This window comes from Oreochromis aureus, linkage group 4 (assembly GCF_013358895.1).
Source record: "Oreochromis aureus strain Israel breed Guangdong linkage group 4, ZZ_aureus, whole genome shotgun sequence".
NCBI classification, from domain to species: domain Eukaryota; kingdom Metazoa; phylum Chordata; class Actinopteri; order Cichliformes; family Cichlidae; genus Oreochromis; species Oreochromis aureus.
In genome coordinates this window covers 27,053,823-27,076,560 of record NC_052945.1, presented here as the reverse complement: position 1 = coordinate 27,076,560, position 22,738 = coordinate 27,053,823, and the positions used below count along the sequence as shown (strand labels likewise).

Here is a 22,738-nt window from a genome sequence, read left to right as displayed (position 1 = left end):
CAGAATGCTGCAGCTATTACTCATCCACTTTGTTAAGTGGAAGCCACCCCTGGCACAGATATCTCTGAGATCTGAGTAAAGATTGATGGCTTCGTCTTCAGAGCCTATTGAAGCAAGGCAGTCGTCCACATAAAAACTATACAGAATGGTGTCAATCACCTGCTGGCTGAAGTATGCTTTGTTGTCCTCTGCGCACTTCCGCAGGGCATAGTTATCACAGCTCGGAGAGGATGTTGCCCCAAACAAATGAACACCCATCCTGTACTCTTGCATGCTCTGAAGTCACCACTAGGCCACCAGAGAAATCTCAATAGGTCAGCATCTTCCTCTGGCACATGCACCTGGTGAAACATAGCCTGGATGTCAGACATCAAAACAATAGGCTCTTTTCTGAACCTCTTCAGTACTCCAACCAAAGCATTTGTTAAGTCAGGGCCACTCAGGAGCTGTGCATTAAGAGAGACACCCTGGAATGATGCTGCACAGTCGAAGACGACCTGCATCTTCCCCTTGGTAGGATGGTAAACCCCATGGTGAGGGATATACCAAAGCTTCCCATCACTGCCCTTTAATTCTGGTCAGAGAGTGCCAGAATTAATTCTCTAATTCTGGCACTCTCTTTGTGTATCCTCTAGATATGAGATCTGTCATGAAGGCCGTGTAGTCTTTGTGAAAGTCTTTATCTCTGATGAACCTTTTCTTCAAACCTAAGGCACGTTGCTCAGCAGTTGCAGGGTTATGAGGCATTCTTATGTCTCTGTCTTTCAATGGCAGGGCAATGCTGTAGTGCCCATCCCTCAAGGTCACTGTCTTGCAGGCCAACTCCAGGAACTTTGAGTCTTCCTTTGACACCCCCTCTGCTCAGCATGGCTGCTCTCAGGGAAGTCCATCTTGAACTGCTGTTTCCATAGCTTATCCAGTGTGACAGCAGAAACTCTGTTGGCGGCAACTGTTGCCAAACATCCTGGCCTTCCACAGCATTCTCAATTAAGTGGCCCATTCACTGTCCAACCAAGCACAGTCTTAACGGTGAAAGGTCCATCACCAACACTCCAGATGACCTCCAAAGGTTCTAGAGCTCTGGGCATATTCACGCCTATCAAAAGATCCACACTGGCCTTCATTTCTGGCAAATGAACATGCTTCAAATGTGGCCAGTCATCCAGGTTCTATTGATTTGAAACATTATCAATATCTACAGGCATTTTGTGCTGAGTGAAGAGGTCAGGCATATCACAGTATATGTCACTGTCCAATCCAGCAACTTCAAGTTCAGGTACAATGAACAATGAAACTGTCCACCACTTTCTCCTGTCCCATGGTGCGCAGGATGATCATTGTCTTCCTCCCAGCAATATTCAGCTTGTCCATAAGACTCACTGTACAAAAGGATGCTGAACTCCCTTGGTCCAGAAAGTCATATGTTTCCACTATTCTTTGACCTCTCTTCGATTTTACTTTAACTGGCATGATGGCAAGCTTAGAATCTCATTCACTGGCCCCAGTAAGACCACTAGTCTGGATTGTAACATGATTGTTATCTGCCTCATTATCAGGTTTGGCTTCGTTCTTCTCCTTGTGGTGGATATGGAGTATACATGCATGTCTGAAATCACAGGTTTTACATGAAAGACGTTTTCTGCATTCTTTGCTGATGTGCCCAGTATACAAACAGCCAAAACGGATGCCATTCCTTTTAAGAAATGAAATCTTCTCATTATGAGGTTTCTTATCAAGCAGAGCACATGACTCCAGTGTGTGTCCGCCTTTGCAGAACAAACAAGCCTTCACAGTACTGTGGCGATCTTGAGCCCCTGTTTGATTCTGTCTCTCAACATCAGAGTTGTACCAAAGCTACTTCTTTTAGCTCTCGGATGTGGTGAACGTTTCCCTCCATTGCTGCCCTTGGCTGTTATATATGTTGCTGGAACATCACATAGATTTCCAAAGATGGAATCTGTAGCAATTTTAACTTGGTGCTCAAGGAATGAAACAATCTCCCACGCAAACACGGGGAGAACATAACAGCTTGTGATCCACTCATTTTAAGCATTAAACATAAGGAGCATGCCAAAATCCAAAATAAAGGCAACAGCAATTCCTTCAAACTCAGTTGAACACCTGCAGAGCCACAGGACACACACGCGCACCCACCAAATCCAACAACAAACATAGCGGGGGCGTGTCACAACATCATCTTCGGGTGGTCGGAATCCAAACTGAGTTCAAACAAGCAATACGCAACACAAAACACAGGCTACACACCACTGTCATCTTCTCTTTCTCTGTCAGACAAGCCACTTTTGTGGGTGTAATGGCGACGGTGCATGACCTTGCATCAGTTTTTAATCTGCACTGATTGCGGGAAGCTCCATTGTCGTCTCCTTTTTGCTGACAAATGTTGGCGACTGTCAAATCTTTGAGTCGCCGAGCAGCTGAATAGGGAAATAATGTTGACGCGCCTGCTGTTAAAAAAAATTACTCACAGTTCCCATTTAAAACTCCTTTATTTGTTATCAAAATTCCTTAAAATCAATTGAAAAACAGTGATCAAACATTCCAGGTTTGAGCAGTCAGCAAAATTCGAGTTCCCCCATCACCCACTCATTCAGAAAAATTCCCTCGGGAGTCGAACAGGTGATATAGTAATCACTACTACTATTGCCAATACCACATGACCCAAAGCTACGCCTATCCACAACACCAAAGATCGTGGGTTCGAGTCCCATCTAGGGTGGGAAGTTCTTTTGTTTCTTTCCTTGTCCCAAAACTAAAAATCATGCGCTCTTTTTTACTAATTATCTTAGTTGTTCCAGTAGCTTGTCTCGAACTGTTTTCTGTATGAACACTGTTCCCTTTTTACCGCTCCTGGCCGCAGCCAATCAGGAAACGCTGAACTGGCATCACCTTTGGACTTTCCCTGAGTAGAAAACACAGATATCCTCTTTACCTGTGCCACATCTATTCGAACCATTTCTTTGTCCCGCAGCAGTTTTAGTTTTTAGCTCCATTCTCGCAGACATGTCTTCACTAAACTGGTTACATGTCTGTCTCTTATTCAGCGTGGCTGCGACCTTCAGCTCTGCTGACAGTAAGTAGGACGAGTCCATGAGAAATCATGAATGATTGTGTAAGGATCTGAAGAATCAGAATCAGAATGTCTTTATTGTCATTGTCGCAGGTACAACAAAATTAAAAGTGGTCTCCGATCAGTGCATCATCCATAGAAATATAAAAATATAAATAAAAACAATGACATTTAATTAAATCAATAAATAAAACACTTAAAGTGCTAATAAGAATAGTATGAGCAAACATTCACATACATTCCCACACACATGCTTCAGTCAGTGCATAAATCATTTCAAGAGTGGTGTGATGGACATTTTTTTTAGTAGCAGCATTCAGACGTGTTATTGCGGTTGGGTAAAAGCTGTGTTTGACTCTATTTGTCCTTAAACTAATTGCTCTGTACTGTGTGCCCGAGGGCAACAGTTCAAACAGGGAGTGGTGTGAGGTGATCTATTAATCCTGCGTGGTGTTAATGACCCCTTGGAGTTCTTTTCTCTGAGCCACTGTGCAGCTAGTGAACCAGATGCATATACAATAGGTTAGTACACTCTGGATGGTGGCTCTGTAGGAGGACACCAGCAGTGTTGGGAAGGTTGATTTTAAAATGTATTCCACTACAGATTACATGCCCCAAAATGTATTTTGTAATGTATTCTGTTACGTTACTCAATGACACTGAAATATTCTGACGACTTTGTATTACTTAATATATTTAAGTAATCCAAAGTCGTCAAAGTCGTCAATAACCTGTAGTTTTAAAAACTACAGGTTATTGGTATGGCGAAGGTTATTCGCCATACCATTTCCAACTAGATTTTTAAATCTAATATATAATGAGTAACAGTAGGGTGGACATTAATTAAGTGTGCACTGCATTGATCTCATATATAAAACAGGTCCGCTGCATTAGGATGTGGTCGTATGTAAACAGCTGTTATTATGACAACGGTGAACTCCCTTTGCATTTGTCAAACAATCCGTTGGTTTCATTCTTTCAGGAATGAAGTGGTGGTTGATTTCCAGTGTCCGTGCTGCTTGTATGAATGTGCTGTACAGATACTTTATGTCAGCTGTTAGTGTTGGGTCTGTGTTTCCACATGCCCCGCTAGTTTAGAGACTTATTCCTCATGAAGAACAGAAAACAAGACAGAACATCTTCAACCGGCTTTTTAACTCGCTAACGAGGGAAGTTTGGGTCAGAACCAGCTCTTGGAGCTCACGCTCCTCACCTGACCCCAGCCCAAATCCTTCAAAGAGCAGCTTCCCTCGCAGCTATTTATTCCCATGACAGTTACAATACACAATACAACACAACACAAGCACCTCCCACCGTAAAACCCCCCAGTGGTTCTAAGACAAGGCACTATGTGTGTGTATGTGTGTGTGTGTATTGGGGGTGCGTTTGTGGGACCTCCTGCTGACCAAAAGTATCATAAAAGCAGGAAGCTTACAACACAAGAAACAGATCTTTCACATAGGATGTATCTACAATAAAACCTCCCCCAGCCCAGAGTGGCTGGAGAGGTGGTCAGAGACAAAGGAATGTCTTGATCCTATAGATTGAACTAAGACTTTCAAATTTAAGAAACACAAGGACAACATTCAATAATTAGACTCAACAGTTAGGTTTTAAGTTTTTTTGGAGACTGAGTGAAGTGAAGTGTTTCATGCAGGGTGATCCCTAACCTGACATTTAACTTTCATTTTTGTTTGCATCCATTAAATCATCACAGCCAATACTGAGGGGAAAAAATCCCTAAAAGTAAAGGAGCTGGAATTTGTGGCACCCTTTTTGTTAATATTTTCATTATGTTGATGTCTTCTCAGAGCTGACAGCAGCCACTGTGTACTGGGACCCTGATCAAAAGCTTGTCAAGCTAAAGGAGGGGGTGATGGAGGTCGAGGGGGATGCTTACGGGTTCCTGAATAACACCCTATCCAGTACAGGCTGGAGTGTCCTTGAGATCCGAGCAGGGTATGGAGAGACTCCTGAAACGGATGAGATCACTTTCTTCCTGGCTGGCTACCTCGAAGGTTTCCTGACTGCCCAGTAAGTGCTGTCAGTTCTTATTACAACCTTATTTATTTCATTCAAATTCTGAGTCTGGACATTTTGTATTCATTCTTATACTTGTACTCATTCTTCTTCGCCTCTGTCAGTGCGCCCCAGGGCAGCTGTGGCTACAATGTAGCTTGCCATCACTAGTGTGTGAATGTGTGTGAATGGGTGGATGACTGAATGTAGTGTAAAGCGCTTTGGGCTCCTTAGGGACTAAGTAAAGCGCTATACAAATGCAGGCCATTTACCATTTACCATTCTTCCCTTGGCAGATGATGGACCACTACACCAACACATACCCACAGCTAATCACCGACCCAAAGATGCTCGGCCCAGTTCAGAAATTTATAGAGTGAGTCTGTTCCCTTTTCCTTTTAGAGTTACAACTAGAGCAGCGGAAATGTCACATACACTTCACAATCTGTCATCTTTCATATCCTCTTCTGAAAAAAAGTTCAACCAAACATTTAAGTGCTCTCAGTGTTGACATTCAGCCACTCTTGACCACACCTGTGGTCAAGAGGTGTGGGAGAGATTTAGGCAAGGTGCAGGTGGGGGAGAGATATAGGAGAGGTAGAGAATGAGCTTAACCTGGGTGTCTATTGTCTTGTGTAGTTTGGAAGATGATTGGATGATGGCTCGGGTGGGCTGCCCTAGGTTCTGTGGGGCTTGGCGGTGCTGCTGCCGTGGGCCCTGGTCCGGATGGGCCTGTGCCCCCTTGCCCTGGTGGATTCCAGAGAGTAGGGGTGCCTACTGGGGTCAGCGGGGGAGCTGGCCCCAGGGAGGTGCTACTTGCCCCTCCCTTTCCTTCCCTCCCCATCCCCATCCCCATCCCCATCCCCAACTGCCTCCCTCTTCCCGCTCCACCACACCCACCCACACATGCAGGGCATTGGGGTGCAGGTGTGTCACCAGGGTGCAGGGGAGGCATTCCCCCCTCTGTCTCCTTCTGGCCACCTGTGCCTTAATTTTATTCCACAACCTAGACATCTATATTACTCACACTCTCATAACACATACATATAGGGTCTTGGGGGTGTCCAGAGGACGGTCTGTGTATTCAACCTCACCTCTGGCACCGGTGCCGACCTCTCAGTTTCAAATGCACATAGACACTGAGTCTAAGGAGCTTGGAAAGAAAAGCGTCTGGACTTCTTCTCGTCTCCTCCTCTTCTCGAGAAGACTTCTCCTTGACTTCTCCTTGAGAAGACTTCTCCTTGACTTCTCCTTGAGAAGACAGATGGTTTGAAAGAGGAGTATAAGAGGCCATTTATGTCCACTGTGTCCACTGTGAGCGACCATCTTTGAACAGAGGCGGTGGCTTACGACACCAACTGTCTGCCATCTATAATCCAGTTTTGAGATCCCTTCCCAGACGCCTTAACGCCCACTCACACCCTGGGCCATCTGACCTCAGGAAATCACATGATAGGGTGGGGCTAGGTTTCACAATGAGCTCACCCGAAACCCTGGCTGATTGTGACCTACATCCATTTTCACGCCTTGGCTCATGTGATTAGGTAGAGGATCATCAGGGGGTCCTTTGTCCCTCCTTGGGGGGATACTCCCACAGGGTTTAAATCTGGGACTCTCCACCATTTGACCCTAGAACTGAAAAAGCTTCTCAAATGAGAGGTGAAACGTCTTCAAGCAACTTAAAGAAGTCCAGGTGCTTTTCTTTCCAAGCTCCTTAGATTACGATGACCTGGATGACTGAGAACCTTCACAGACATGTAGACATTGAGGGTTCTCGGGAGGGGCCGTGCTGACACCTGCTGCTCTCTGGCCGTGTTTTAAATGCACTTTAAAACAACACGCAGCAACACTACATGTGAGCGGGCGGAGGGAGGTATGGGGTCTTCACACACACCCGTTTCTAGGTTAGCCATCGGAGGGGCTGGGAGGTGGAGCTGGCCATCCGGTTGGGGTCTGGGATACAGGGCCCTCACCAGTACTGCGGAGCTGGGGACGGTCTGCTTGTCTCCACCCCAGGGAAAAAGGTAACATCTCCTGGGTCTAGGTGCGGTTTCCCCCTCTGGGGGTGAGGGTACCTGGACCTGGGGTAAAGAGTATGTTTGGGGAGTGTGATTGTGTGTACAGTGTCCATTTGTGCCTGTTTCGGGGTTGGGTGAGTGACGAGTATTTGTATATGTGTGCATGATGGTGGGAATGCACGTTTGTGTCTGTGTGTGCTGTATGTCTGTGTCTATATGTCAGGTTAGGTCTTAGACTCCACTTCTCTGGGAACATCTCAGGCCCTCCAAGGTATCAAGGCATATCTCCCCTCACCAGACTCCCTGCCGGTGGCTGATGCCCTCAGACATTGGTGTGTTGGTGGTCCTTGGTTTCCGGGGCTGGGCACTCAGGTATGTACCGGCTCACTCCCGGTGGCTGCTTGGCAGGGCCTGGCACCTGTGGCTCAGTCGGGCCTCTTCTGGGGCCTGGGGCTCGGTCCACTCTGGAGCAGCTGACTGCCGGCAGAGCCCGTGGGCATGTTACTGCAGCCCCCTCTGGCTTCTAGTCCTGGATCTCCTTCATGCCTGCTTCATGCCCTGGGGGGCGGGGCTATGGCTCCCCACACCCTCTAGCAGATCGTTAAATGGAGAAACCTTTTGAATTCAAGCACTCTCATCCACACAGGTGTGCACACAGTTGTACACACGGGTGTTCACAAACACAAACTACTCCTTTCTTAGCTGCTACCCCAAAGCACATTGTGCGCTGTCAGTATTGCGTGCTGCACAATAACATTCAATATTTAGTATTTACTGTTGTTTACACTTGGCCAGATTATTGAGATAGTTTTGTGTTTATTATGTTGCTCTCTTTTTTTGCTTCTTTCCTTTTCTTCTCTTCAAATGGACCAATTCGGCAAGGCTGTGGTGATCTACTTGGCAAAGTAAATCCGTTGGACATCTTTCTTGGTCTTCAGAAAATAATTCTGATGGATAAAGAACCAATCGGGATGTGCGAGGAAAAAAAAAGACCACAACAGACCTTAGAGAAGTTCACCCCTAACACTTATAATGTTGCAGAATAAAGAACAGTTTTGATCGTGTTTTTCTACTGATGCAGTGTTACAGTGGGGTTTTTATATAGTAGCATTTATCTGTTCAGTTGCATGTCAGTCTAATTATGATTCTTGTACGTTCAGGGAGCAGGACTCATGGGTCAGACAGCAGGTGAAAGGGAACAAGAGCTCCGATCCTCTGTGGAAACACACCGGCTTCATTGTGGCTCAGCTGGACGGATTGCAGGCAGGAATGGCAGCTTGGGCTGAGAAGCAAGGGAAGAAGGTAGGATAGCCATGTGGCAGGATTTTTGTCCCACAAAAACACAACAAAAAGACAAGAACGGTGAAAAAAAAAAACAACTAACAAATAAATCTGCACTCTGAAATGCAGAAGCATCAACCAACAGTTTCATATCAGGTTTCACAGGCTTAAGTCATGTTAAATATAAAAAGTAGAAGTAATAGTACTCAAGAAGATTTTTATAAATATGCTGTAGAGCCAATAGTGTTATATTAATGGCAGTAGCAGTAATACTACATACCAGCAATTATGAATTCAAATAATTATTTTATTTGCTTAAAGGATCGACTTTGGTTTGCTGTAAGATGTGAAAGGACTTTTTATGTTTTCTTTTCTCATAATTAATTATTTTGTAGCTTTTATTCTGTATGTTTTTGAGGTTTTTTGATAAATAGTTGTCTCACTTCAGGGGCAGCAGCAGTGTTTGTTTGCATTTGCTGACCAGCTGTTTATCTGTTGTCCTTCCCAAAGCCGCTGACGCTGTTTGACGTCCAGTTCCTGAACTCTGCGGGAGATCTGCTGGATCTGATCCCAGCCCTGGTCCCCAGCTCCTACACTTCACCCAGAGACTTCAAACTTCCAGGGATGGGCCACTGCTCTGCACTCATCAAGGTCAGGGGTCAAAACATAACTTAATCACAGACTGTATATAAAAGATGGATATGGAGACCAAAAGTGAAGCTAGTGATGCCTTAAATCAACTCATTCTTTGTTCTGGTTGCAAAAGGAAGTCTGACTTTGAAGAAGCATCTGATCTATGAACTCAGAAAACATCTTACTGATAAGTTCCTCCTCTCAGCGGCTGGTTTCAAGTCTTGGTGGATACATACAAAATGTTCCATAAAACGAGCAGTTAAGTTTACTTTATGAAGATGTGGTGTCTCCTCTTGCTCATCAAGTTTGAGGGGGAAAAAATATGGCAACCGATAAAATGCCAGAACTAGAGTTGGATGTCTCGAGACCAAGACCACTTTTACGTGGTCTTGGTCTCGACGGACTTTGGCCTTGGTCTAGTCTTGGTCTCGCTGTCTCGATCTTGCTGTTTCAGATCGACATAGTGGTCCGGAGATTTGGAGTCAACCATCGGCGGAGCAGGGGGTTGGCTTACTGGGCTTAAGCCCGGATCATTTTTTCAGAAGCCCGGGGTCTTTTGGGGTGTAATTTCTGTCATAGTTAGAGGCCTGACTGGCAACTGTATAAAACAAAAACTACACACAATATATGAAGCACATAGTGCACAGTCGTAAATTCCCCCTAATTTTGATATGAGCCGAGATCAGACATTGGGCGACTGAGCACAGCACTTACGCATGTAAACGAGGGGAGAGAAGCTGCTGCCTGCTAGCAGTGTTGCCAACTTAGCGATTTTGTCGCTATATTTAGAGAGTTTTCAAATCCCCTTAGCGACTTTTTTTTCTAAAAAGCGACTAGCGACAAATCTGGCGACTTTTTCTGGTGTTATTGGAGACTTATTTATGACGACTTTTTGATGTGAAAGCCGTGGGCACCTCGCCCGTGCCAAAGCGCTGATGGGCGGAGGATAGTCCTCCCCCAGCTGCTATCAGGTCAGGAGATGTTCACACCTATGCGTCCAAACTGCAAATGAATCGCGCATGAGCGAAGCCGCCGCTCCCGCACTGACTGTAACACAGTCAGTTCTTCTTTTACTCTTATGCTGTTTTGTGGATCACAAGGTTTAAAACTACTTATAAACACACACACACACAAAGTAACTCCACCAGAGTGCCTATTTCGGGTCACTTTTGCCGGTCCAAGCCTGGGTAAAGGAGCAGGGTTGGAATTGTGACATTAAAAAAACAATAATTGCTAAAAGAAATTTAATTTGTAGTTCTAAATAATTTCTAAATGCATTTAGAACGTTTTTTACTCACTTTATGTCTCTTCCACGATGTTATTTCTCTCTCCAACAACATAGGTTACAATTACATTAGCATGACCAATTATGCAAATTAGGCGATGACGTAATTTAGCAACTTCTAGCGACTTTTAGGACAACCAATAGCGATTTTCCTTACTGAGGAGTTGACAACACTGCCTGCGAGTTTGCTGTTGGAGAAGTGCAGACAGGCAGACAGAGGAGAGCTTAAGTTTGACCAAAGCAAATAATTCGTACTGTACAAATAATGTAAATATGACGGTATCACAAAAGATTGATGTCAAACTGATCACTTGACCCATATTACGTTACTTGCTCTTCGAGTGAATCAACAAATGGCAAATGAAAAGCCGAACAACAATGCTGGGCTTTTTTTAGAGAGTCTTAGCTTACATATGTATTTATTCATATTTTCAGTTGTTACCCTCCACGGCTAAACAAAGCACTCTAAATCGGTTTCAGTTATGTACTGATGTACACAACAATGGACATAAGGGGCTTCTTTCAAAGAAAAAACTCAGGTAGATGTTATTTTATATATTATGCTTTGTATGTTCTTCAGTATATTTCTATGCAAAACAAGAGGAATTTCAATACACAGCAGTGTATTCACAGTTGAAACCAGATATTTACATACACTTTAGGGAAAACCATAAAAACAATTTTTTTTTACTGTTAAACATGAATTTAGAGTAAACTGTTTTAGATAAATAAATATTGAAATAGCTTTTGACTTAGTTAAATGTCAGAATAAAGAGAAATTATCACTTTCATCAAATTTAGGAGTACATATACACTAAGTTTATTGTTAATTAATAAGAAAACTCCAGACGATTCCATTCTGAGCTTAAGAAGCTTCTGATAAGTTAGAGTCCATGTGAGTAAGTTGGTGGCACACCTGTGGATGCATAGAAGGCACCTTTGAGGGTGCCTTCTATGCAGAGCCTGTTTCTTTAACATGGGAAAATCAAGAGATATCAACCAAAACACCAGGAAAGGAATTGTGGAGCTTCATAAGTGTGGCTCAATTCTGAATACAATTTGGTGCCATTTGCAATTAAGAAATACAGACAATTTATCTCTTTACTCTTAAATTTAACAAATATGTTTTTTAGATTTATCAATCTAAAAAAAACATTTAGTCTGATTTGATGTTACAATTAAAAAGTGTTTGTGTTTTTATCTGAAGAGTGTGTAAATATCTGGTTTCAACTGTATATTTGATGATGTTGGTGTTTGGTTTGATTGTCAGCACAAAGAGGGAGAGAGAGGAACAGAGAGGGAGAGAGAGGAACAGAGAGGGAGAGAGAGAGGAGAATGAGGACAAAACAGAGATGGAACAAGAGCAGGTGAGACACACATGTTAGTCAAATGGTTGTTTGCCAAAACTCATCAGAACATGTATCTAGTGCCTAGTGTATCTTTTTAGATACCATTTGTTACTTTTCAAATTCTATATTTATTAAGTTATGCAGGCTTGTTTGCACAACAAGGCTAAATAATTATATAAACTTTTCTGAATCTAAACAGTGTACTTTCGTAGAATTAAAAAATAAGTGTAGTGCAGGTCTATGATGATTTTTAGTGCTACTATCATCTAGTTCTGATTCTGGTTCTGTCTTGGTTAAGTCCTAAGTAGTCCTGATTTTGAACTGTTGTAGTCCTGTTTTGATTCCGGATCAGTTCTGGGTCTGGTTGAATTGGGGTTTAGTCCTCGTGTCTTGATACAGCCCTGATTTTGTTCTGCCTTGCTGCTTAATTAAAAAACTAGTTTAAGGTGTCCTGCATATGTGATATATATTTTTATATATCACATATTCATCCCCCCCTCCCTCCTCACTGACATCAGCTGTAACCTGATTTTCATAGGTGTGCAAAATAAGAATAAGAAACGACCAATTTCCTGTGTAATTGAATGTGTTGGTTAGGGCTGGGCCATATCATACCGTTCACGGTAATACCGGTATAATGTTGGGCAACAATAAGAAAATGAAATATCGCGATAGAATATTGGTAAAACGCGCATGCGCAGTGCCTTTGTTTTCATACGCACATGGCAGAAAAAGCATGGCGGCGATGGAGAATGAGAAGGGCGAAAGCGGATCATTGAATGAAACGGATGAACCAGAATGTGTTTGTAAAAATGCTGCAACTTCAGTGGTGTGGAACTGGTTTAGCTCTCGTCCGTCAGATACACAACAAAGCACTATTTTTGGTAGAGCATGCTAGCGGGCCGTCGTTATTACCGTGTTTTTTGGAAAATACGGCACACTTAAAATCAATCCTTTGATTTTTCTGAAAATCGACAGTGCCCCTTATAATCCCGTGTGCCTTATGTATGAATTCTGGTTGTGTTTACTGACCTGGAAACGATTTTATGTGGTACACGGCGCTCGAAAATCTGTCAAATGTTTTAGTACGACTTTGCTAAGCTACAAAGCCGCACCGCTTGATGGATTGTCAGAGCATTACGGCTATCGTAGGCAGGAGCCTCGCGGAGTGATACGTACTGTGCTTCAACATAGTATTACTTTTTAAGTTTTGTGGATATTATACAGGGAGTGCAGAATTATTAGGCAAATGAGTATTTTGTCCACATCATCCTCTTCATGCATGTTGTCTTACTCCAAGCTGTATAGGCTCGAAAGCCTACTACCAATTAAGCATATTAGGTGATGTGCATCTCTGTAATGAGAAGGGGTGTGGTCTAATGACATCAACACCCTATGTCAGGTGTGCATAATTATTAGGCAACTTCCTTTCCTTTGGCAAAATAGGTCAAAAGAAGGACTTGACAGGCTCAGAAAAGTCAAAAATAGTGAGATATCTTGCAGAGGGATGCAGCAGTCTTAAAATTGCAAAGCTTCTGAAGCGTGATCATCGAACAATCAAGCGTTTCATTCAAAATAGTCAACAGGGTCGCAAGAAGCGTGTGGAAAAACCAAGGTGCAAAATAACTGCCCATGAACTGAGAAAAGTCAAGCGTGCAGCTGCCAAGATGCCACTTGCCACCAGTTTGGCATATTTCAGAGCTGCAACATCACTGGAGTGCCCAAAAGCACAAGGTGTGCAATACTCAGAGACATGGCCAAGGTAAGAAAGGTTGAAAGACGACCACCACTGAACAAGACACACAAGCTGAAACGTCAAGACTGGGCCAAGAAATATCTCAAGACTGATTTTTCTAAGGTTTTATGGACTGATGAAATGAGAGTGAGCCTTGATGGGCCAGATGGATGGGCCCGTGGCTGGATTGGTAAAGGGCAGAGAGCTCCAGTCCGACTCAGACGCCAGCAAGGTGGAGGTGGAGTACTGGTTTGGGCTGGTATCATCAAAGATGAGCTTGTGGGGCCTTTTCGGGTTGAGGATGGAGTCAAGCTCAACTCCCAGTCCTACTGCCAGTTTCTGGAAGACACCTTCTTCAAGCAGTGGTACAGGAAGAAGTCTGCATCCTTCAAGAAAACATGATTTTCATGCAGGACAGTGCTCCATCACACGCGTCCAAGTACTCCACAGCGTGGCTGGCAAGAAAGGGTATAAAAGAAGAAAAACTAATGACATGGCCTCCTTGTTCACCTGATCTGAACCCCATTGAGAACCTGTGGTCCATCATCAAATGTGAGATTTACAAGGAGGGAAACAGTACACCTCTCTGAGCAGTGTCTGGGAGGCTGTGGTTGCTGCTGCACGCAATGTTGATGGTGAACAGATCAAAACACTGACAGAATCCATGGATGGCAGGCTTTTGAGTGTCCTTGCAAAGAAAGGTGGCTATATTGGTCGCTGATTTGTTTTTGTTTTGTTTTTGAATGTCAGAAATGTATATTTGTGACTGTGGAGATGTTATATTGGTTTCACTGGTAAAATAAATAATTGAAATGGGCATATATTTGTTTTTGTTAAGTTGCCTAATAATTATGCACAGTAATAGTCACCTGCACACACAGATATCCCCCTAAAATAGCTAAAACTAAAAACTACTTCCAAAAACATTCAGCTTTGATATTAATGAGTTTTTTGGGTTCATTGAGAACATGGTTGTTGTTCAATAATGAAATTATTCCTCAAAAATACAACTTGCCTAATAATTCTGCACTCCCTGTACATGGTTATGCTGAGGATATGTCGGCCAATCTCCACTGGAAATACCTTTTGGTTAAACTGTCAGCTAGGAATTGCATTTCTACTGTTAAATTTTTATACAACTTTAATGCACATAAAAAACAGCTGCTTGTTTAAGTGAAAATACATTGATGGGGGTTTTTTGCACTAATAAAGTTGTGGAGTTATAAAATAAATAATAATGTATAATAAAATATTTTGTCTAGTGTCAATTATATCATCAGTTATATCGTTATCGCAAATTTTCAAAAGTATATCGTGATAAATATTTTTGGTCATATCGCCCTGCTCTAGAGCTGGTGCATTAGTGCAATAAAGCATTATTCATCTTTATTTCATATTTAAAGAAACTAAGTTTCATTTTCAGTGTCATCATTTAATCAGTGGACAGTTTGTACACAGAGGTGCATATTCTAAAATCTGTAACTTCAAAGTGTTTTTTGCACAGCAGCTTTAACAAATGTATGTTTGTTCTAAATGACAGACCAAATTTAAAAGTCCTATAACGTCACCTGTTCTGACTTCTTGTCTGTTTTGTTGCTTTTCTTGAAGGCAAACTATCGAATTTACAGTGGCTTGCAAAAGTATTCGGTAGTATTGAAGTTTTCCACATTTTGTCACATTACAGCCACAAACATGAATCGATTTTATTGGAATTCCACATGAAAAACCAATACAAAGTGGTGCACACGTGAGAAGTGGAACGAAAATCATACATGATTCCAAACATTTTTTACAAATAAATAACTGAAAAGTGGGGTGTGCGTAATTATTCAGCCCCCTGAGTCAATACTTTGTAGAACCACCTTTTGCTGCAATTACAGCTGCCAGTCTTTTAGGGTATGTCTCTACCAGCTTTGCATATCTAGAGACTGAAATCCTTGCCCATTCTTCTTTGCAAAACAGCTCCACAACTGCTCTGTGACGGCTTCAGATGTTGTCTAAGAGAATATTGGGAGCAACAACACCATGAAGCCCAAAGAACACACCAGACAGGTCAGGGATAAAGTTATTGAGAAATTTCAAGCAGGCTTAGGCTACAAAAAGATTTCCCAAGCCTCGAACATCCCACGGAGCACTGTTCAAGCGATCATTCAGAAATGGAAGGAGTATGGCACAACTGTAAACCTACCAAGACAAGGCCGTCCACCTAAACTCACAGGCCGAACAAGGAGAGCGCTGATCAGAAATGCAGCCAAGAGGCCCATGGTGACTCTGGACGAGCTGCAGAGATCTACAGCTCAGGTGGGGGAATCTGTCCATAGGACAACTATTAGTCGTGCACTGCACAAAGTTGGCCTTTATGGAAGAGTGGCAAGAAGAAAGCCATTGTTAACAGAAAACCATAAGAAGTCCCGTTTGCAGTTTGCCACAAGCCATGTGGGGACACAGCAAACATGTGGAAGAAGGTGCTCTGGTCAGATGAGACCAAAATGGAACTTTTTGGCCAAAATGCAAAACGCTATGTGTGGCGGAAAACACACTGCTCATCACTTTGAACACACCATCCCCACTGTCAAATATGGTGGTGGCAGCATCATGCTCTGGGGGTGCTTCTCTTCAGCAGGGACAGGGAAGCTGGTCAGAGTTGATGGGAAGATGGATGGAGCCAAATACAGGGCAATCTTGGAAGAAAACCTCTTGGAGTCTGCAAAAGACTTGAGACTGGGGCGGAGGTTCACCTTCCAGCAGGACAACGACCCTAAACATAAAGCCAGGGCAACAATGGAATGGTTTAAAACAAAACATATCCATGTGTTAGAATGGCCCAGTCAAAGTCCAGATCTAAATCCAATCCAGAATCTGTGGCAAGATCTGAAAACTGCTGTTCACAAACGCTGTCCATCTAATCTGACTGAGCTGGAGCTGTTTTGCAAAGAAGAATGGGCAAGGATTTGAGTCTCTAGATGTGCAAAGCTGGTAGAGACATACCCTAAAAGACTGGCAGCTGTAACTGCAACAAAAGGTGGTTCTACAAAGTATTAACTCAGGGGGCTGAATAATTACGCACACCCCACTTTGCAGTTATTCATTTGTAAAAAATGTTTGGAATCATGTATGATTTTCGTTCCACTTCTCACATGTACACCACTTTGTATTGGTCTTTCACCTGGAATTCCAATAAAATTGATTCATGTTTGTGGCTGTAATGTGACAAAATGTGAAAAAGTCCCATTACTGATTTCTGTCATCACTTTTAGATGCTGCCGGGGTACGAGAACCTCCTGTTTGCTCATTCCAGCTGGTTCGATTATGCTGTTTCGATGCGGATTTACAAACACTGGGACTTTCACATCACCGAGCCCCATACAGCCACTGGAAAACTATCCTTTAGCAGCTACCCTGGTATGTAAGAAAGCAAGAGCATCAGTGAAAATGTACTTCATTTATTTTGATTTAACCTTCATTTAACCAGGATAACATTACGTTACAAAACTTTGTTAAATGATGTCCTATCCAAGACTGGCAGCATTACAATCACTAACTGCATAGACTAGTGCAACACAGATGAAAATACACAGCAAAAACACACTAAAACTATAAGAATGTAAAAGCGATGGAGTAAAATACAAACACAACCAAAATTTATGAACTGCTGAAACAATAAACAGTCACTGACTTGGGTCAAAAACAGCTCAGTAATATTCATGCAGTACATTTGTAGTAGCTCCCTCCAGGTCATTTAAAGACGCCTTAAATGAATTTGGTAAGATCAGCTTCTTAAGTTTTAGATTTTTGCAGATGATTCCACTGTAATTCAGTCAGTGTCAGCCATCTCCAGCAGGCCAACCATTCATTCTGCTGTCTCTGTATAACAATGTTGGTTATCTCATCCTCTTCACACACGGCACACATGCAAAAGGAACATGTTTATCTTCTTATATCATCCATAAAGCTCATGTTTGTAATGTGGCTTGTTTGTGGCTTCAGGGATCCTGGCATCGCTGGATGACTTCTACCTCTTGGGAAGTGGTCTGATGATGACGCAGACTACCAACGTTGTCTTCAACTCCTCCCTTTACGACACAATCACCCCAAATAGCCTACTGGCCTGGCAGAGGGTCAGACTGGCTCACAGTTTGGCAAAAACCGGAGAAGAATGGGCCAAAACCTTTTCCATGTATAACTCTGGTGAGCATGTCTGACTTATGTACATGGATCTTTATACACGAAGCACAGAAACTGTGATAGAAAAGGCTAACTCATGCTAAGACCTCTTATCAGACGTTTTCTCTACCATAAATCCATCTTCAACTCTTGCAGGAACCTTCAACAATCAGTACATGGTGTTGGACACAAGCAAAGTGAAGCTGGGCCACAGTCTCGACGATGGTGCGCTGATTGTGGTGGAGCAGATCCCCAGCTTGGTGCAGTACTCGGACCAGACACAGACTCTGCGCACAGGTAGCTAATCATTTTCTACTTTCAATTGTATTTTTATTTTATTTTTAGACTTTTCTGTGATTTCCTTTCATCACCACATCCATTTCTGACAGGTTATTGGCCGTCCTACAACATTCCTTTCCATCGGAAGATCTACACAATGAGTGGTTACGTAGAAATGTGGGAGCAGTACGGAGAGGACTTCTCCTATGACCTCTGTCCCAGAGCCAAGATCTTTCGCCGTGACCAGGGTGATGTTAAGGACCTGGAATCCTTGAAGCGCATCATGAGATTCAATGGTGTGTGGCTCCATCTCAGCTTCTTAGTTTTAGCTCATTCTGCTGACTCTTTGTATGTTGCTGTTTCATAAGCTAGATTTTAGGCTACAGTACACTTCATTAGTTACATCTTGTTAGAAGCACACATTCAACATTGTGCTGGATGCAAATCACATCCAGTGGATAAAGTGACTTTTTTGGGGGGGGGTAAATTGTCACTTTCAAGAAAGCAGTTTGAGATGATCTGAGCTTTGCAACGTGGTGCATTGTCCTGCTGGAAGCAGCCATTAGAAGACTGATAGACCATGGTCATAACAGTCATAACAATACTGAAGTGGATTTTGGGATTAAATGAAGCTCAGTTTGAACTTTAGCAGGTTGTCGAGGTACTGCTGTTGTATTGTCTGATTAGATATTTGCATTAACAAGTAGTTGAACAAGTGTACCTAATTACATGGCCTTTTCCTATTTAGCTATTCTGATAGCTGCAGCTTGAGCAAGCATGACAGGGCTCTAGACTAACTTTTTGCTGCGGTTGCACTGCCTAACTGCCTAACGCCTAACTTTTGTGCTGGTGCGCCTACGGAAAAAAAGTTAGGCGCACCCAAATTTTTCAACCGCATCACTTAACACCGCAGTTTTGCATGTGCACTTTTTTGGGGGGGGGGGAATTGCTGTCCATACAGATAATATTGATTTGTAAATGATTAACTAACAATCTTGTTCACACAAAGTTCTTTATTTGGAGCACAGTTTACAAGAAAGACACGTTACTGAAAAAATGCTTGTGCTTAAAGTGCTTTGGCACTCTTTGGCAATATTGTAGACAATATTAAACTTAATCATCACATCGGCCTCCTCTGATGACCTGTTTGCTGCTGTCTGCCGCTGAAAGGCAGTGGGGAGAGGGGACACTTGGGAAGTGCATTTATCGGTGTATATAATGTTTTTTCTGGATACACTGCTTTTTCAACGTTCAGAGATTGATGGCTCCGTGTCAGAGCTGGCTATGAATTTCAGACGGATCAGGCCTTAACTTAACAAAAACTTTAGCAATAGTTCTTTTCATCTTTTCTTATTACCCACAGCTAAATCCACTTCTGTCGGGCCTAGGCTACTCACTAGGGCTGGATATCGTCACTGATTTCTATAATCCATTCGATTCCGATTCACAAGGTCCTGCAAGTTCTGCAGTAGATCAAAAGCTGAAGAATAACATGAATCAACATATGAACATTACCTGATGCTGCTGAAGTGAAGCAGAGCAAAGTTATAGAAGTTTTATTAGAAACACAGGCAAACGTTTTGCAATTTTGCATAATTTTTTAAAAAGTTTACATTTCTTCAGTATTGAACAGCAGAAATAAGGTTTTCTTGTCTGTGGTCATTTAAGTAAAAAAAAAGAAAGACAGCGGCCGACAGCGCTGTAAATAACGATAGACTGCTGGTAATGCAGAAAACAGAGATTTGAGATGGGAAACTGCTCTTGAAGTACAGAGAGAGAGAGCACTGTGTATGAAGGGTGATTTTATCGTGGTGGAAGCAAAGCAGCAAAAGTAAGAGGGAATTTGCTGCTGGTTCAGTGAATTTTGGCTGGAGAGAGACAAAACCTGCAGCTCAGAATCTAGCACAAAAGAGACGTAAACACCAGAATCAGTGAGCTGTCGGCTTTCAGCCCCGACGACGTGTCAGTGTACGTGTAGGAATTTTTTTTGTCGCACCATCGAAAAATTGGTCGCACTCTAGAGCCCTGCATGATATTATATGTTTTTGGTTTGCTTGTTTTCAGACTACAAGAAGGATCCATACTCCAAGGGTGACCCCTGCAAGTCCATCTGTTGCCGTAACGACCTGCAAAGAGAGAGGGCTTCACCAGGAGGCTGCTATGACACTAAGGTATTCCCAGAGCACTACAATAGCCTTTTCATCATTAGCAGTCATGCAGGTTTCATGAATTCCGATGCTTTTAAGCTCTACCCAGCTTTCTTCTTGTTGGCGTCTTTTTCCCTGTGCAGGTGACAGATTTCCACTTGGCTGGGGATTTCCGTGTGGAGGCGGTGAGCGGGCCGACAACGCAGGACGGACTCCCGCCGTTCTCTTGGGACAAATTCAGCAGCATCAGCCACCAGGGCCTGCCACAGTATTACAACTTCACCTTTATCAAGATGCAGCCCATTCTTTTCGATCCATGAGCATCAGTGTGTGACTGTGTGCACGCGACAGCGATTCTTTCAGGGTAATGAAGGTCCACGCCCATCAGTTTTATCTGTCCTTTTCATGTCCATCCAGCAGATGATTTTTTTTTCTGCATGTTTACTATTGCATCCCATGAGCAGATATCCTTTCTTCTCAGCTGTCACTTTTTTATAGGATTTCATTCAGCACTGGTAAACACAGATTTCCGATATATTTCTAAACACTTTTCTTTTTTCCTCAGGGTGTCCTGTGTGCAGCCATTGGTGCTTTTGACGCTGACAGTAGCTTTATGATATGATAAAATGCCAAATCACAAAATCAGCAGATGTGCCATCTTAAAGTAAAATCTTCATTTTTGATGCTTGAATGTCTTCATATATACAAAACACTATTGCTGCAGGAGTAGAGGAAACAATCAGTGCAATGCCGTACTCAGGTGCTGATCATCTCTTGTGATCTGATTTTTGTTTGCTGATTTTTGTTTGCTGCCTTTTTTGTGCTGTGCAAATTAAAAACGTTGCATGTCTACGTTATACCTTTATTTAATTTTTGTTTTACACTTAAATTCTCACAGCCTGGATTTTCAGCTACTTGGTTTAGATTTTTTTTCTGGTGCAGGGTCATTTGACGTGTGAGATTTTAAAACATATGTTTGAGTGATTAGGTTTAAACTTTACTCAGATTTCAGGTTTCCTCAAAATTTCTATTAAATCAGTTCTATTAAATCAGTTCTATTAAATCTACATCAAATTAAATGAGCTCAAGTTTAGGCTTTAAATCAGATCCCCACAAAAAGAAATCAAACCAGGACATTAGGGTTGGAATCTCATCGAGCTCTGCGGTGAACTTTTCTAAATGAATGTGGCTCTAAGCCTCCACCAGTCACTTATCACCAGATTTAGCATGGGAATCTTAAGCCTTTGATCTTTTGTCACCAAAGTCAAATCTAGTGATCAAGTGGATTGTTCATGTGAATTTGAAGCGTTCATAAATATTTAATGAAAAAGTAACAAAGCAAGACAATTTGAAAACATGTCTTCATCTGTAGCGGTCCTCCAAAAAAGTGATTTCTGACAGTTGCCTGTAAACATATGGCAATTTAATTAAGGCTATTAGAACCGGCTCTAATCGCCAAACAAGTAAAAATAACGCCATACCGCTTCATAAGACTTCTCCCACGCTTTACTTCAAGTGGACCAAAATAGTCCACTCCAACAAAGCTAAACGGGTTTCTCAGGGGCCATTTTGCTTTCATGCAAGTCAGCCATCTGCTGCTGGCCTGCAGCTCCATGAAACCTTCTACAGGTCACACACCTCGACATGTTTCTAATCAAACTACCAGCACCAGGAATCCAGTATTTTTGATGCAGCTTCGAGAGTATGTGGTTCCTTTCGCCATGAACCACTTCTTTATAAATATGCTGTAGAATGAGATTAGAAATGTGAAGATCTTTAGCAGTTATGACAGGATGCTTGGAATCTTCTGACATGACAGCCCTACTGAGACGTCATCCTCCAGAATCGATTCAACTTATGTATGTGGCTGCTTTGTTTCACAGTGTCTCCCCTTTGGAGGCAGGAATATCCTTTCGGGATATCTTTTCCTCTGACAGAACTTGATTATTTGCATCTCAGCATCCTCAATTTCTCCCAATGAAAGAAAGCCGTGGCAGAACCCTATGATGAGCACCTTCAGACTGAGTTGTATCAGATGGAGACTGGAAGTGTGTCTTGTTCTTCCCGCGATGTAATAGCAATGTCTTGAATCTCAAAATCCAACCCATCACCCTGACGAAACGAGTCCGGAATGAGGCACAATGGATTAAAAGGGTCAGAGGATGATCATCATCATTTGCTTGTGAGACGTCGATGGCAGCAGACACCTTAACTTCAGGATCTTCATGTGAAAGTTCTTGCAAGTTCTCTGGGTTCACAGGCCAATTGTTCTCTGGCTGTGGAAGAAATGCAGGACCAGATATCCATTCAGTGTCACGTAGAAAGGTCTTTGCCTTCATACCTCTGGAGGCAAAGTCTGCAGGGCGTTGTGTTCACATTCCTCCACTGGGAGGCACTAGAAGCCTTGAGGATCTCTGACACTTGGTTTTCCACAAAAACACAGAACCTGGAAGTCTCATTATTGATAGATTTCAACACTGTGGTGCTGTCTGTCCAAAATACTAAGTTTAGGGGAGGTAGTCTCAACTCCCTCCTCCACATTTTATCCATGCAAACTGCTCCACTGCTGCCGTCAATTCCATGTGGGGGAGTGTGACGGGCACAGATATCTCTGAGATCTGAGTAAAGATTGATGGCTTCGTCTTCAGAGCCTATTGAAGCAAGGCAGTCGTCCACATAAAAACTATACAGAATGGTGTCAATCACCTGCTGGCTGAAGTATGCTTTGTTGTCCTCTGCG

General features: G+C 42.8%; 1 protein-coding gene across 1 annotated transcript; it reads left to right on the top strand.

The window, feature by feature from the left end:
• The first annotated feature begins 2,944 nt into the window (after positions 1-2,944).
• LOC116315257 (phospholipase B-like 1) lies at positions 2,945-20,833 on the top strand. The gene is made up of 12 exons (XM_039611257.1): positions 2,945-3,091; positions 4,900-5,122; positions 5,400-5,483; positions 8,286-8,427; positions 8,917-9,057; positions 16,666-16,810; positions 17,396-17,596; positions 17,729-17,869; positions 17,962-18,147; positions 19,916-20,022; positions 20,142-20,362; positions 20,564-20,833. Exons 1-11 carry the CDS (start codon positions 3,022-3,024, stop codon positions 20,316-20,318), a joined length of 1,617 nt encoding a protein of 538 aa, XP_039467191.1. The 5' UTR covers positions 2,945-3,021; the 3' UTR covers positions 20,319-20,362; positions 20,564-20,833.
• The last annotated feature ends 1,905 nt before the right edge of the window (positions 20,834-22,738 follow it).